Raw genomic sequence first — 16,718 nt, 5'->3', positions numbered from 1 at the left:
GCTATCTATAATCATCTATCTCTGGCAAAATATTGACACTAAGTACCTCAAAGAAAGAGTACTGAATAATTTTCCCGAGTGAACACAATTCAATAGGAGAAATTCAGAGTATATATTTTACCAAGATCTTGAGAGTACAATTTTGCTGCTAATACACTGAAGTAGTTGCTGTCAGCAACCAAAGCTAGGAAAGCAAATAAGATACTAGGAAAAGGAAGAGGAAAATCAAAGAATGAATAGCTGAAGTTTCTTTCATGGCAGCAGAGATCTCTTTAGACCCGCAGAAAAACTATTTCATAACTACTTTCCATATATGATTTCAGACAAGGTAAAGGATTAGTCAGAAAGCTCAGAATGACTGACGGACCTTGACTTTTAGCCCTCTGAGTTCTCACAACTCAACTATGGAAACCCACACAAATGTTTATTTTAAAAACCTCTGAAGAATAGTTTCCACAGCACTATCACGTTAGCACATTATTTACTTTACAGGAGCTGGCATCAATATAAGACAGAAACGATAAGACGACTGGGTATCCTTCTATATGAGAACAAAATATCTTTGGAGTTATGACTGATTTAAAAGATGCTACGAGAAGATGAATTGAATTTACAGAGCTGTGCGCTGGGAAAAGCAGCTGTTACAAGTTGTGAGTTTTGGCTTGACTCAGTCTGAAAAGACATTTTGAAAACTCTTGTGAGAAGGGGGCTGTAACAGAGGGTAGCATTCAAGGATTAATAATTGAATCCCAGGATGGTCCCAGGATGAAGACAGAGCCAGGGGGACTGATTTAAAACAACTTTGGAATTATCTTCCTGAACCTCAGTTTCCTAATTTATAAAATGAAGATGATAATACCTCAGAGATTTACTCTGGAAGCAAAGTGAGCTAACAGCTGTGAAAGCACTTTGGAAAGGAGAATGGGGTCCATAATGTAAAAGGGGGTTACTGTTTTCTTGGGGCAAATGATTTGACAAGCTGGAAGGAGAAGACTAAGATGGGAGTCAACTTTTAATCATCATTTGTTTCACGGGCTAAGTTGGCACCTGTCACCCAACACAGGTTCACAGTGCTGAATGCCTACCCCAGAACACCTCCTGGCTTCCTCTGTGCCAAGTGGGACCCTTCCTCTTCCAAACATCCAGAACTCCTTTATGTGATTGACTCCACTTCTGCTCCATTGACATTTAACCTGTGTTTCTCTATAGTTTCTGTCTGACAGCATGTTTAGATGGAGTCACTAATGTTCTTTTTACATTGTTTCTCACATATAGGTATACCAGATTAGGTTTAACACTCCTTAAAGGTAGGAAACATGATAGGTATTACTATCATTATTATTATTACTACTACTACTACTAGAAAGTACCTTGCAAAGCATCAAGCCCAAACCAGGGTTTCTCAAAAGCAGCACTATTGACATTTGGGACCACATAGTTTTTTGCTGTGGGAAGCTGCCCCGTGCATTGCAGGATGTTTAACAGCACAGTGGGTCTCTACCTGCTAAACGCCAGTAGCAACTCTTTCTGTCCCCAGAGTTGTGACAACCAAAATGTTTATAGACATTGCCAAATGTTCCCAGGTGGAGGCTGCAAAATCATGTCTGGTTGAGAACCACCACACTAGAGGGATGTAAACCAATATTATGGTCACTGTAATTAACTTTTTCAGATTACCTGGAATAATGCTCAGAACTGAGTAGGTACTCAATGAATATTTACTGAATAAATGAAAAAATGAGAAAAGGACTTCATTAGTTATATTCATAATTGGTCCTACAGCATAAACCCTTATATGATTAAGATGATATTATTATATATATATATATATATATACATACACATATATATATATATATATATTTTTTTTTTTTTTTTTTGGCTGTGCTGTGCAGCATGTAGGATCTTAGTTCCCCAACCAGGGATCGAACCCGTGCCCCCTGCAGTGGAAGCACAGAGTCTTAACCACTGGACTACCGGGGAAGTCCCTAGAAATTATATTCTTATGCTTACACAAAGATCACAGCTAACAGTAGCTTTCTCCCTAGCATATGACCCATGAATACATCTACGATGGTTAGCATCCTGTTTATCCATCAAGCATGAGACAGAAAAATTATTTCAAATTCTAGGAAAATATTGCCTCAAACACCAATTATCAGACCCATTTTCAGAGAATTAATTCTACACGGGAAAAAATAGTACAATCAAGAATTATATTGGGCTTCCCTGGTGGCGCAGTGGTTGAGAATCTGCCTGCCAATGCAGGGGACACGGGTTCGAGCCCTGGTCTGGGAAGATCCCACATGCCATGGAGCAACTGGGCCCGTGAGCCACAATTACTGAGCCTGCGCGTCTGGAGCCTGTGCTCCGCAACAAGAGAGGCCGCGATGGTGAGAGGCCCACGCACCGCGATGAAGAGTGGTCCCCACTTGCCACAACTAGAGAAAGCCCTCGCACAGAAACGAAGACCCAACACAGTCATAAATAAATAAATAAATAAATAAAAGAACGTGAATTTCAAAAAAAAAAAAAAGAATTATAAAAAAAGACTGACAAATAGAGAATCTCAGATGAGTGTACTTAGGAAATTTCTGTTCTCTTAAAACATAAGTTTTTTAATATAAATGTTTCATCCATCTTCCAAGATCTTTTCCAAAGTCATCAATCTTTTCCAAGATCAGAAGATTTGTACTATCTTCTGATATTTGGGGAACCTATGTGAGGTGGCATTTCATCTGGATCTATTAAAGAATACTGATGTTACTCTGATCTTTAAGAACTGATACTTTTGGACCATTGTGTTAAGGAATACTGATGATGTTTTTTATTTTCAGATTTTCTCAGTGGATTCTTAAATCCTGTATCAACAGGCAACATTTTCCAAATGAGCACTAATAAAGTGTTCTTATCAAAACAGGGGCAAATGTAGCTGAAAAAGAAAAGAATCAAGGGGCTTCTCTTTCAGATACACTCACTCATCCTTCTGGTGGCTTAGTGCTATATACAGTCTTTTGGAGGGAATCGGAATTTAGCAGCAGACCTCCACTAAACAGTGTGTTAAAAAGAAATTAAACAAACTTCTACTTTTGGCTAGGATGGAGTAACCTGTGATAGGTCAATGCAACCCCCCCATCAAGTAAAACTAGAAAAGCCAGATAAAACACAAGAAACATCTGTTTAAAGGCCTCTGATAGCTGATGAGACTATCAGGAGGTGAGTGGCTGAGAGAGAAGACGACTGCAGAGCAAACAGTCTACATTCTATGGATGCTTTTTCCCCTTGGAGCTTGCCAATTCTTGTCATGGTGCTAGAAACTGAGAACCTGGACACAGGGCCACTGCAAAGAGGAAGAGAAGCCAGTAGAGCTTCTGGCAATCCCATGGGGGTGGAGAGACAAAAATCAGAGTTTTGGTGCTGCCAGAGGAGCAGGGTATTAATGGGCCAAGGACATAGCGGGAAAGGAGACACAGAGAAGTGGGCCGATCACATGGAAGGATTTCCCCTCTAGGCATTTGCGGTAAAGAGCCAGAAGCTAAAGAGGCAGAAAACCTCTGCAAAGCCAAGTGGAAATCCAGCAATCTTATTCTGAGAAGAAAAAGCATTACAACTAGGGACTGCCAAGGAGGAGCAGAATGCAGCAAACACCCTGGTTTCTCAGTAAGGCTCACTGGAGAAGTGCACCCTCAGAATGGAAACAAACCAGCCGGAGATGGAGCCTTACCAACACTGCCTTATAAACACCAAGCACAACCAGCTCAGTCTCTGACTGCATCAAGGTGGTCTGTTCCCACTCTGCGTGCCTGCCCTTCAGCGCAGGACCTGTTGCCCCCTGCTGTCAGCCAACAGCCTTTAGATCCTTCAAGTTTAGCCTCAACTGCAGAGAGCTGCCTCACCCAAGGGCACACCCTTCCCAGGAAGGACCACAACCACTGGTTGATTGTGGGGATATAAAGACCCGGCTGTCTGGACCCAACATGGAACAACTCCCTCAGGTCGTATGTGCCCCAGAGCTCCCCATGGATTTAGCCAAGCTTCAGTGTGCCTGGATCACATTTCAACTTCTGCCTCTACCCAATCCTGCTTTCTCTCCTTCTTTTACAAGTGCTGATCCTTAATAAATACCCTGTACAACAAACCCCATCTCAGTGGCTGCTTCTGGAAGACCCAGCTTGTGACAGCTGCAGAAGTGGTCCAAGAAAGCAGGTGATATGATGGGGTTACTGATCTGGATTACTCACTGCTGGGATGGCAGCGAAGCTGCCATCATTGATGGAAGGTAGAGATAGACATTCCCTGGTATAAGGGGGTGGTCCAATTGCTAAAACCCTTAACAGAGGTGAATTGGAATAGTCCACCTATGGAAAGGAATGCACTGAATGGGGTAATTTACCAAGTGTTTGAGAAGTAACTATAAGGACCATGAATTGGATGGCTTTCAACTAAGCTCAATTTCCTAGAAAAAGATAACTCAAAGCTCCAGGCAACTGTAACTCACATGTGAAAGCCAAAGGGCCTTCCTCATAATTTAGAAAGAGGCTCTTACATACTGTACCAGGAGAGTCTAGAAAACTGAGGATCAGAAAAACCTGATAATGTAGACCCATTAAAATTAAAACCTTCTATTCCATAATAGACATAATAAAAGACAGGAAAGGCAAGCCACACAGATAGTACATATATCCAACAGATGACTTACATCCAGAATGCCTGAAGAACCACAAATCGAGAATAAAAAGACAGACTACCCAATCAAAAATGGGCAAACTATTTTGACAGGTGCTTCACAAAAAAGGATATTTAAGTAACCAAAACATTTTGAAAATGCAACCCAATTCATTAGGAAAATTCAACTTAAAACCGCAAAGAGATACCACAATACTATCATCAGAATTGCTAAAATGAAAAAGACTGGCAATACCAAGTGTTGGGGAAGATGTGGAGGAACTGCAACTTTCACCCACAGCTGGGAGATGTATAAATTGAAACAACCACTTGAAAAAACTTTTTTGCTGAACAAATACATAACCATGTTCCATCAAAGACACGTACAAGAATAGTCACAACATCACCATTCACAGTAGCTGGAAACAACTCAAATGTCTATCAACAGTAGAACAGAAAAATATACTGTGATGGAAAATATATGAGAATACCATAAAAATGAGAATGAATGAACCACAAGGAGATGAAAATACAGTGACTCTCTCAAACATAATGTTGAACAAATGAAGTTCAACACAAAAGGCATGCATACTGTACGATTCCGTTGATGTCAAGTTCAGAAGTTGGCAGAATTACCTAAGCTGATAGAAATCTGCATAGAGGTCTCTTTTGGGAGGATCAAGTCACTGGGAGGGGGCTTGTGTTTCTGGGATTCTGTTAATATTCTATTTCTTAATCTGGGTGCTGGTGACATGGGTCTGGTCACTTTGTTAAAATTTGTTGCACTGTACACATTATTTGTATACTTCCTTTCATGGATGGTATATTTCAATAAAAAACTTTTAAAAATGCAACAAAATGCAGACACCTACATTGCTTTTCTTTTTCCTGCTGTGGTGAGAAGCAAATCCTGCTGACATTGTTGTTCTCACTTTGGTTTCTAAACTGGGAGCATCTGAGGAAATCGGGCCAGGAGGCATTCACCATCCCCAGGACTGATTCACAGCCCTCTTTTGCAGACTCACAGAAGGACCTACAGGGCAGGAGTCCATGACTAGAAGAAAAGAGAAAGGTGAAAATTAATGTTTTTACAGACTATTTCTCAAAATAATAATTAAACTAAAGAAAAGTTGGCCGCCAGTGCTGCAATATTATCTTAATTTATATTTACTACAGTCAACAACTTGAACTTCTACCTTCAACACTATAACAAGGATTTCAGCCACCCTACTGTCATGATTCTAGAGGGAATAAGCTAGTTCCATAACAGATCATCTAACTGTCTCTTGTGGAAGCATTTATCCCAAATGATTTTTTTTTTGTTTTGAGATTTCTTGTGCTAAAGTAAACCTATCAACCAAAACAGAGCTCTACTTACTATCGAAAGGAGTAAATTAACATGGAAATGAATGCCCCCAAAATGGAAAGGCAGACATAGGTCACAAAATAGGTTAATCTCATTTCTTTATCATCCCTTTGAGAAATTCAAAGTACCTCTGAGAGGCAGCCAGAGAGAAAGCTGTTCCTTAGCCTCCTCTGCCTCCCTGGAAAAGAAAATATTATACAAACAAATGGCAACTCTGAAAACTTGGACAGTTATTTATCTTTTCATTTCTATGTTATCTTCTGCAAAATAGAAAAACACAAACAACTGTCCATTAGCAGTAAAGTAATGATGCCCTGGAGTTTGTCTTTATTCATCTGACATTCAATCAAACACTCCTGGATCCGCGGCTCTGTGTCTGGGGGCAGGGATGCTGCAATGTCAAGGCCACGGACTTGTTCTCTTGCAGACCCAGGCGGCTTTTTTCTACTTTGCAGCTACAGACTGCATCTCTCACCCTGGCTGGTCATCTAGCAAAGGCATCTCAAACAAATTTAAGAAAACTGGGAAAGGGCTTTCCTGGTGGCGCAGTGGTTGAGAATCTGCCTGCCAATGCAGGGGACATGGGTTCGAGCCCTGGTCTGGGATGATCCCACATGCCGCGGAGCAACTAGGCCCGTGAGCCACAATTACTGAGTCTGCGCGTCTGGAGCCTGTGCTCCGCAACAAGAGAGGCCGCGATAGTGAGAGGCCCGCGCACCACGATGAAGAGTGGCCCCCACCTGCCGCAACTAGAGAAAGCCCTCGCACAGAAATGAAGACCCAACACAGCCAAAAATAAATAAATAAATAAATAATCCTGGTCAGAAAAGGTGATGATTTACTTAAAAAAAAAAAAAAAAAAAGAAAACTGGGAAAGAAAATATACATGTCAGTCAAAGCAAAGCACACACTTCACAAATGTAGGGTCAATAAGCTATTGCAGAATCATACAGTATCAGATCTGTAAGAAACCTTAAACAGCACCTCATTCAAATCCTCCATTTAAGATACGTTCAGGGAGATTCTGAGACACACATAGTTTCCTAATGGAAGAAGCGGGAAGAGAATCCAGATGTTTTAACTTTCAATCCACACTTTATCTACAGTTGCATATCATCTATTCTCATATAAGGACCTAATAATTAGGCTTTAAGAACTTTAAAGCCTAATTATAATTCCCCATTCAAATTTCTATAGATCACAGAAACATAATGGGATGCGCCAGTCACTGAGTTAAAATAGAAGTGATTGAGTCTGTGAAAGAATCTTGAGAGTGAGCTCTTGTTATATGAAAATGTGAGAAAGGGGTACTCATCAGTTACTTTCAGATACAAACACTTTTGACCTTCTCAGAAATTCACCTTAAAACTGAGTATCTTTTAGAATCCTGATATTCACATAACTACATTAATATGTAGCTAAATATGTTAGTGAAGATGTGGAAAGATGTTTTGCATTTGAAAGAATTCACTTTAGAACATATAATATGAATTAGTCCAGGCAAGTGTTTCAGTGTAAAGAGGACACCTGACTGCCATTCAGGAAATATATGAGATATTCATAGGATGGAAAGTATCGCTTAAATAACATTTTTTTAAAGATTTCCTTTCCTAGATCTTATTCGAAAGACGTTAGAGACTATATTTTCTCAAACGAAACTGGGGAACATGGTTGAGGAATGTGGAGAACACAGAATTCCTATGCAAATACTTATACTTCGCTCGGCTCTAAGTGCTACTACACATGCATTAACTCATTTATTTCTCACTCCAGCACTATAGTACTGTACTGTACCATAGGTACCATTACTATCATCCCTAATACACACAAAAGGAAACTGAAGCACAGGAAATATAAGAGACTTGTCCAAGATCACTGAGGTAGTGAGTATCACAGCCAGCATTTGAACCCGGGCAGACTGATTCGAGGACGATTAACTACTCTATTACATGTGAGTCCTTACTTTAGGAATGTATGCTCCAAAAGCATAGCTCAAGGTTAGTTCAAAACTTGATATGTACTTTCCCGTGGACCAACCATATACACAGTGGTTGGGTTCTCCCTTCACTCTACAAACTCCTAGTTAACCTTCAATGAGTCAGTATTTGCCTAAGGGGCTAAGGAACACTAGGAAAGGGTAAAGGCATTTCTCTTTCTTTTCCAGGTGTGAGACAGCCCACAATAAAGCTACAAAATAAGCTAGGCTTGGCTTCAGCACTCTTCCTTGCCTCCTAGTCCCTGACCTGCGTACTGACACCATCCTGCCCAACTCCACTCCAGCACCCCACCTGGACAGCCACCTCCACAAGAGCATTACTTGCTTCTCAACATTTTCTTCCCTTCCTACAATCAAAACTACGTTCCCATACTGTATTTCTCTTTCTGATTACAAATACCTCTATATGGAATCTAAGGAAAAAAAAAAAAAAAAAAAAAAGGTCATGAAGAACCTAGGGGCAAGACGGGAATAAAGACACAGACCTACTAGAGAATGGACTTGAGGATATGGGGAGGGGGAAGGGTAAGCTGGGACAAAGTGAGAGAGTGGCATGGACATATATACACTACCAAATGTAAAATAGATAGCTAGTGGGAAGCAGCCGCATAGCACAGGGAGATCAGCTCGGTGCTTTGTGACCACCTAGAGGGGTGGGATAGGGAGGGTGGGAGGGAGGGAGACGCAAGAGGGAAGAGATATGGGAACATATGTATATGTATAACTGATTCACTTTGTTATAAAGCAGAAACTAACACACCATTGTAAAGCAATTATACTCCAATAAAGATGTTTAAAAAAAAAAAAAAAAAAAACTACGTTCCCCAAGTGAGCTGATCACAATGAGACTTTCAAAGAAAAGAGAGGAAGATAACACAGAGTAGTACATAATAATAGATGGACACTTAACCCTCCCAGAGGTTTTTGGCATCGTTAGAAGATTGCTTGCTGGAGCAAAGGAATCTCTAATTGATGGAATTCCAGGGGCCATTTACAGAGGGAAAAATTCATCCAACATTGTCGGATGGGGAAGTCACAGTGAGGTTGAGTAACACTTGGGGCCCAACTCTCCCAAGAGGTTCCTGGACCTTTCCTCACTTCTGAACCCACATTTTCGTTGATCACTCCACATCTTCTCTCAGAATCTTCTATGGTAAGAGCAATGAAGGTTCATGCAGGGGCCCAGCAGACTGTTTTCATGTTCTAAAGCTGAGTCTTTAATTCAGAAGCTGACTTCTTGTCATTGACTCTTACCAGAGTCATTTTCTGCCATAAAGCATAAGCTGTCCCCCTAAACTTTTCACACTGGCCACTTCTCACTGTCTGATCTTGCACCAACAGTTCACTCACACCAAGACTCAGCTTCCTCATTTGAAAAGTGAGGGGTTTGGAAGAGCTGATTTTTCATGGTCCTTTTACCACTAACATTCTGTAAATCAAAATTCATTCTTTAACACAATGCTTCTCAGAGGAGTGGTGATAATCCCACCAGCTTTGCTAAATTTCAAAAGGTAACATTTTTTTCCTCGAGACTTGTTCTGGGAATATAGAGAGACATTAAAATACCATTAGGTCTTCCATTCTAAAAATAGGGCCTAAGAAAAATGTCTAGAGTGTTTCCAAATAGCTCTCTTAAGAGGTGTAACCAACCGAGACCCATAGGCTTTAAACTGCTGGACGAGGACATGTGAAATAGTGATAGAGTATTAATAACCAGCAGCCCTTTCAAACACTGAGCAAAATGAAGAGCCATTTGTTCTTGATTTGCATGAAATTCAAGTGCCTACGAGGGATTGAAGCATTTTGCTTTTCATCACATGGAACAGTGCCGTGAGACAGACCACACTATTTTGAAATATAAGTGCTGATATCCAAGCAACAAGCAGACTGACATCTGAAAACAGTGCTCAGCACAGTGGAGGGGCCAGACTGGGCTACCAGGGTACTATTTTAGGAAAGATCGTTACTTTAAGCGATGTGTGAAGTGCATTTGGGGTTGTGCAAAAGTCCCTACAACATTTCAACTCAAGCTTATGCAGAAAATTCTTTCCTCACCTCTGTAATTATGTGTTGAAACAAATAAATACAAACAAATATAAAGAATTCTATTATACAGTAATAGTGAGGTTTCTAGGGGATTTTCACTAGGAAGGCTACTCAAATTATTTATCCACAAAAAAATTGTAGATTTTACCTCTATAATTTTTTTTTGTAGAAAAAGATGTTTATTTTAAGATTATTTTTTTAACATCTTTATTGGAGTATAATTGCTTTACAATGGTGTGTTAGTTTCTGGTGTATAACCAAGTGAATCAGCTATACATATACATATATCCCCATATCCCCTCCCTCTTGCGTCTCCCTCCCACCCTCCCTATCCCACCCCTCTAGGTGGTCACAAAGCACGGAGCTGATCTCCCTGTGCTATGCAGCTGCTTCCCACTAGCTATCTATTTTACGTTTTTACCTATACAATTTTAAACAAATTTATCTACTAAAATTTCTATATTTATTTACAAAAAATTAGATTTTTTTCTTTATTGTACCTTTTGACCAACATCTCCCCATTCCCCTCCCCGACAAATTTATAGATTTTTATCAGCAAAACGGTTCTGATAAAGACATAAAGTTAAAATTATTGAATAAGCTACAGCCACACAGTAGGCTTATATAATAGCTAATGGATTTTTATGTTTTATAAATCACTTTTTTCTAACTTTTTACTTTTTTTATTGAAGTACAGTTGATGTATAATTTTATGTACGTTACAGGTGTACAATATAGTGATTCACAATTTTAAAGGTTATACTCCATTTATAGTTATTATAAAATATTTGCTATATATCCCATGTAGTGCAATATATCCCTGTAGCTAATTTTATCTAACTTTTTAAACTACTTTTAGAGACTTACAGAAAAGTTATAAAAACAATACAGAAAGTTTCCATATAGCTTTTATCTAGGCTCCCCCAAAGCAAACATCTTACATAACTACAGTGTAATTATCAGAACCAGGAAATTTAACACTGGTACTAAAGTCAGGACCCTATTCAAACATCACCAAGATCTCCATTTAGGATCCCACACTGCATTTAGTTGTCACTTTTTATTTCTGACAAAGTAACCTTTAAGTATATCAGAGAAGCTCAGGATTTAAAACTCTTCTTCCATGGGGCGGGGAGGGGGAAGAATTTTTGTTGACAGGCAGGCTTTAAGATGGCCCCCAATGACCCCACCTCCTGCTATTCATGTCCTGTGTAACCTCCTCCCCTTGAGTGTGAGCTGGCCTAGTGACTTGCTTACAACCAACAGAAGGTAATGGGATGTCACTTCCATCATTAGGGTACATAAGACTGTGACTCCTCTCTCACTAGCAGATGCACTCCCTTACCAGTTCTCATGAAGCAAGTTGCCATGTTGGGTAGGTCTACATGGCAAGGACTTGAGGCTGGCCTCTGGCCAACAGCCAGCTAGGAACTGAGGCCCTCCACCCTTAAGGAACTGAAATTCTTCCAACAATCACATGAGCCTGGAAGTGGATCCTTTCCTAGGCAAGCCTTCAGATAAGACCCAAGACCTGGCCAACAGCATCAATCCACCCATATGACAGACCCTGAAACAGAGGACCCAGATAAGACACTCCCAGGTTCCAGATCCACAGAAACTGAGATAATAGTTGGGTGCTGTTTTAAGCTGCCACATCTGTGGAAATTTGTTACGTAGCAATAGGTAACTAATACACTTTTCTTTGATATATCTCTTGGTAAGAGGCATGTTACTGAGTCAGATGTATTATTTATTGATGAGACTTACATAATCTTTTTAAAAGAAAGTCGTAAATTTGTCTTTGTTAGGCCAAGCTGTTCAGTGAACAGTGCTCACAAAGTCATAGTCACCGGGAACACCCAGAGCTGCAGACCTTAGTCGTGAAGAGAATGTTAACGATGGAAGGGTCTTGCAAGATAATGTACTACTACTTCCTCCTTTTATATTGCAAGGAAATTGAAACTTAAAAAGATCTCATAGCCAGATGCTATGACACCAGCCCAGTGCTCCAGAATGTCTCACCTAGCTGACCTCTTCTCACAAACAGGAGTCACAGATAACACAGGAGCATAAATCCACAAATCATACAGGAGCATGAACTCGTCACCACTGCTGGAAAACACAAAAAACAACAGATGACTTGTTTTCTCTGTGATGGGCCAACGGCATCAGCTTCCTATGTCTGCACTCTCTGGTGGCCTCAAGAGACCTCACAAGAGGTATGGCTTAGTTGGGGTACGAGAGGAGTAGGGAAGAGATTACCTTGGTTCCCAGCTTCACTAGACATGGGGATAGAAAACTGTGCTAGTGAACATTTATATGTGTCATTGTCTCACATCAGAAGAGAAATCATGGGAGAAGTCAAGTTATTTTTTGGTCACACTGGTCTGCAACTCTTTAAAAACCAGAGTTTTTCATCATCTTCATTTGTAATAGCCATGGTTCCAGCAGGAAAGAAATGACTCACTGAAGTAGGATTACTGCAGAGTATTTAATGAAAAGGTCACTTATGAAGGTACTGGCAAGGTTTAGAAAAACCAACCAGGGGTAGTGCAGCATGCGGGGTACCATCCCAGATTCAAGGGGCAAGGGGAAGGAGCAGTTATTGGAACTCAGAAAGAGCTGTATGCAGGAGGCTGCCTGATAGGAGCCAGAGCCTCCCACAGTGGGAGTCAGGCAACTCCAAACTGTGTAACCTGGTAAAGAAGAAACTAGGGGATCATGACCCAACCTGCCTCTCTTCCCACACTCTGATGTCCTGTTGGTGGCTCCCACTGGCTGAGCCCCACAGGAAGCTAGAAAGTAGCCACTGTTGAAACCAACCTGTGGGGAAGAGTGGGCTGGAGGAGGGTGGGAAGTGGATAAGGAGAAGTAAAGGAGAAAGAGCCAGCACATGACTGCATGCCTCACACCAACGGGAGCTCAACAAATACTTGTCAGGGGACAAAACGCAGTGCTGTGGGAGAAGTCTACTCAACTATTATTAGCTTGAAATCTGGTAGGAGTGTTTACACCGCAGAAATCAGCAAATGCTACAAATCATAGTTTTGTTTTGTTTTTCAGGGAGCCAGTTTACCAGCATACCACTGGATGAAAGTATAAATCATGTCATCTCCTCTAGAAGGAAAGCTGTTTTTACGTCCACTGGAAGGAAAATTATGGTCATGCACTTCTTGGAGCAGATGAAGACATTATGTCAATATTAACCCCCTATCTCCCACCACCACCAGCCCTCCTTTGAGATACACGACTTTCTTGGTGGTAATACCATCTACCCAAGTCCGCAAGCCTAAAAACCTTTGTTTCACCCTCAACCTCACCATTCATATGCAATTTATTACTAAGTACTGTTAATTTTACTTCCCCACAGTCCCTCAAATCCATTTATTCTCTCCCCATTTTATGTTCTCATAAAATTAAACTAGTTGTAGTTCCCCTAATATATGACAGATTTAGGCTGCCTGCTTTCTCCACCTTGCCCACATGGCAAACTTCTATATATCCTCCAAAATCAAATTCAGCTGTTACTTCTTCACTGGGAACAGCCTTCCTAATATTGCCAAATGGAAAGAGTCCCTCCTCCTTCTCTGCGTTTCCCCCCATACCTTTTAAACTGATCACATTGGACAGCAGTGTAATTGTTTTCATGTCTTGTCCCCTATTATGCTGAGTCCCTTGAAGGCAGAACTGTGTTTTATTCATCGAAGCATCCCTAACATCAGACAATGCACCTGGTACATTGTAGGTGCCAATAAATATTTGCTAAAGGAATAAATTGATAACTTTCCTAACACCTTTGTTGAATAAACTGATGTCAGAAGCTGAAAGGGAGCTCCCAAGCTGTACACATGGCTAGCAAGACCCTCCACCCCACCATATGTCTACCCCCCAACACTCACATCCTTGCCAACAGTATCTGCTTGCAGGACTGATTCCATCATGCCCTTTTTCTCACTTCCAGCAGATATCACAGAACACTTGGTATGTCCGGGTCTCTCTCACTTCCTGGATTCCCATATGTTCGTGGATCAAATGTAATCTTCTCAGTGAGATCTTCCTGAACAACATTTTGCTTAAAATTGCATCCCTTGCCACCATACCCATACTCCCCCAAAGCTCTTCAATTCTTTTTGGAATTTTTCCATTGCACTTATCACTATCTGATATACTATTATTATTATTAAAATTTTTTTAATCAGTTTGCTTATTGCCTATCTCCCTCCAATATAATATATGGTTCATGAAGTAAAGGATTCTTGTCTATTTTGTTTGCTGTCCTATCCTTAGTGTATACAGTAGGCACTCCATAAATATTTGTTTGAGAAATAAAAGAATCACATGCAGAGGATAATTCAGTGGCCTGCTTGGAACAAAGCTGTCAGAAGCAAAGGTGGGAGCAGAAATGTCACTACCTAACTCCCAACTTAATGGTCTGTACAACAGCTCGCTCCATCCCTGCTCACATGATCCCCTCCCTATCAGGTCAGCAAATTCTACACTGTTCGATCGTGAAATAATTCCCACGTAAGGGCAAAATCTCGGTAAAATTGCTATGGATGAAAACCCTACAGATTAAGTGTCTCGCTTATATGCCAATAGTAAGATGTCACCCTTAAAATAGAGAAACTTGAGGAAATAACAACAAATAAACACAGCTTGAATTAAGATGAGTGTGAATAATGTAAAACCACACAACCACCCCTGAAAGAGAATATAAAATTCCATACCCTTCTACCCAACATGATCCTGATTCTCATTAATACTTGGCATACTTACCAGGGCTCATGGGATAGAGGATTAACAATCACAGAAAAATTTGCAATTGTTCAATTATTTTTTGCAGCTGTTTTGATTTTTTGCACATCAGGAAATGATGCCTTAAATATGGATCTTTGAATGCACTGAATCACTAGCATTAAATATAAATTCTAGTCACATCCACCTAATACCCATGAATTATTGAGGAGAAAAGTAAACAAACAACTCCACTGAGCTTGATGAAATATGTGTGCTTGAGACACTGTCAGTGATTTGACAAGGCGTTTTCAGGAAATTTGAGCCCCTGTGGCCTGATTCTCCAGCTTTACGTCTTTGTAAAATAAAAGTAATGTGAATTATCTGACTGTGTATTACGCACACTTTGAGCCATTCTGGCACATAAATGAAACCTTACTTATTATTTTATGTCTGTATAATGCCAAAAAGCAGACTAGATCACCCATGTTGCCTGAGACTGAAAAGGGAACTGTGATACAGTTGACCACCTAAACAGCCAGGTAGTCAGCACAGGTGTAGCCCAAAAGACTGCTGTTTCCAAGTTAGCAGATAAAATCAGGGAAATAAGTGGCAGATGACTTTCCGAATATTTAGTTGGTATTAGCAACAAAGCCTCTTTTTGCTTTGACTACTGATCTACATAAATTCTTAAAAAATATAGATATGAAAAAATATTAATTCTGTAATGTTTCCATTTATTCTCAAATGTGACACAATTAGAGTTCTTGGGACATAGACAATATCTTTAATAAATAAATTAGCAGTATGTAATAATTCTTCATTTAGAAAAAAATAATAAAATAAGCTTATGCTGACTTTATATAATTTACGAATTCTTCAAAAAATTGTTTTAAATCAAGTCATATTTTTCAGTTCGCTTTTAAGATTATTTCAGGGTTGCATTTCCACAGGAGAGTGGCACATGCTATCTTATAAAATAATGTCTTTAAAAATACAGCAAGCTTTCTGAAAACTACAGGCCAATATCAATGATGAACATAGATGCAAAAAACCTCAACAAAATACTAGCAAACAGAATCCAATAGCACATTAAAAGGATCATACACCATGATCAAGTGGGGTTTATCCCAGGAATGCAAGGATTCTTCAATACTAGCAAATCAATCAATGTGATACACTATATTAACAAATTGAAGGAGAAAAACCATATGATCATTTCAATAGACGCAGAAAAAGCTTTTGACAAAATTCAACACCCATTTATGATAAAAACCCTCCAGAAAGTGGGCATAGAGGGAACCTACCTCAACATAATAAAGGCCATATATGACAAACCCACAACCAATGTCATTCTCAATGGTGAAAAACTGAAACCATTGCCACTAAGATCAGGAACAAGACAAGGCTTCCCACTCTCACCACTATTATTCAACATAGTTTTGGAAGTTTTAGCCACAGCAGTCAGAGAAGAGAAAGAAATAACAGGAATCCAAATCGGAAAAGAAGTAAAGCTGCCACTGTTTGCAGATGACATGATACTATACATAGAGAATCCTAAAGATGCTACCAGAAAACTACCAGAGCTAATCAATGAATTTGGTAAAGTTGCAGGATACAAAATTAACGCACAGAAATCTCTTGCATTCCTATACACTAATGATGAAAAATCTGAAAGAGAAATTAAGGAAACACTCCCATTTACCATTGCAATAAAAAAGAATAAAATACCTAGGAATAAACCTACATAAGGAGACAAAAGACCTGTATGCAGAAAACTATAAGACACTGATGAAAGAAATTAAAGATGATAAAAACAGATGGAGAGATATGCCATGTTTTTGGATTGAAAGAATCAGCATTGTGAAACTGACTATACTACCCAAAGCAATCTACAGATTCAATGCAATT

General features: G+C 39.8%; 1 protein-coding gene across 1 annotated transcript in view; it reads right to left on the bottom strand.

Moving 5' to 3' along the window:
* Positions 1 to 16,718, bottom strand: part of CORIN (corin, serine peptidase) — a 267,360-nt gene that overhangs the window by 155,738 nt on the left and 94,904 nt on the right. Inside the window, exon 5 of the mRNA XM_059923062.1 lies at positions 5,538 to 5,719. Coding sequence (XP_059779045.1) covers positions 5,538 to 5,719 — 182 coding nt within the window. The remainder of the gene's footprint in view (positions 1 to 5,537; positions 5,720 to 16,718) is intronic.

This window comes from Balaenoptera ricei, chromosome 5, assembly GCF_028023285.1.
Source record: "Balaenoptera ricei isolate mBalRic1 chromosome 5, mBalRic1.hap2, whole genome shotgun sequence".
Taxonomy (NCBI): Eukaryota; Metazoa; Chordata; class Mammalia; order Artiodactyla; family Balaenopteridae; genus Balaenoptera; species Balaenoptera ricei.
The sequence above is the reverse complement of the archived record's forward strand: the minus strand, read 5'-3'. Positions and strand labels throughout refer to the sequence as shown.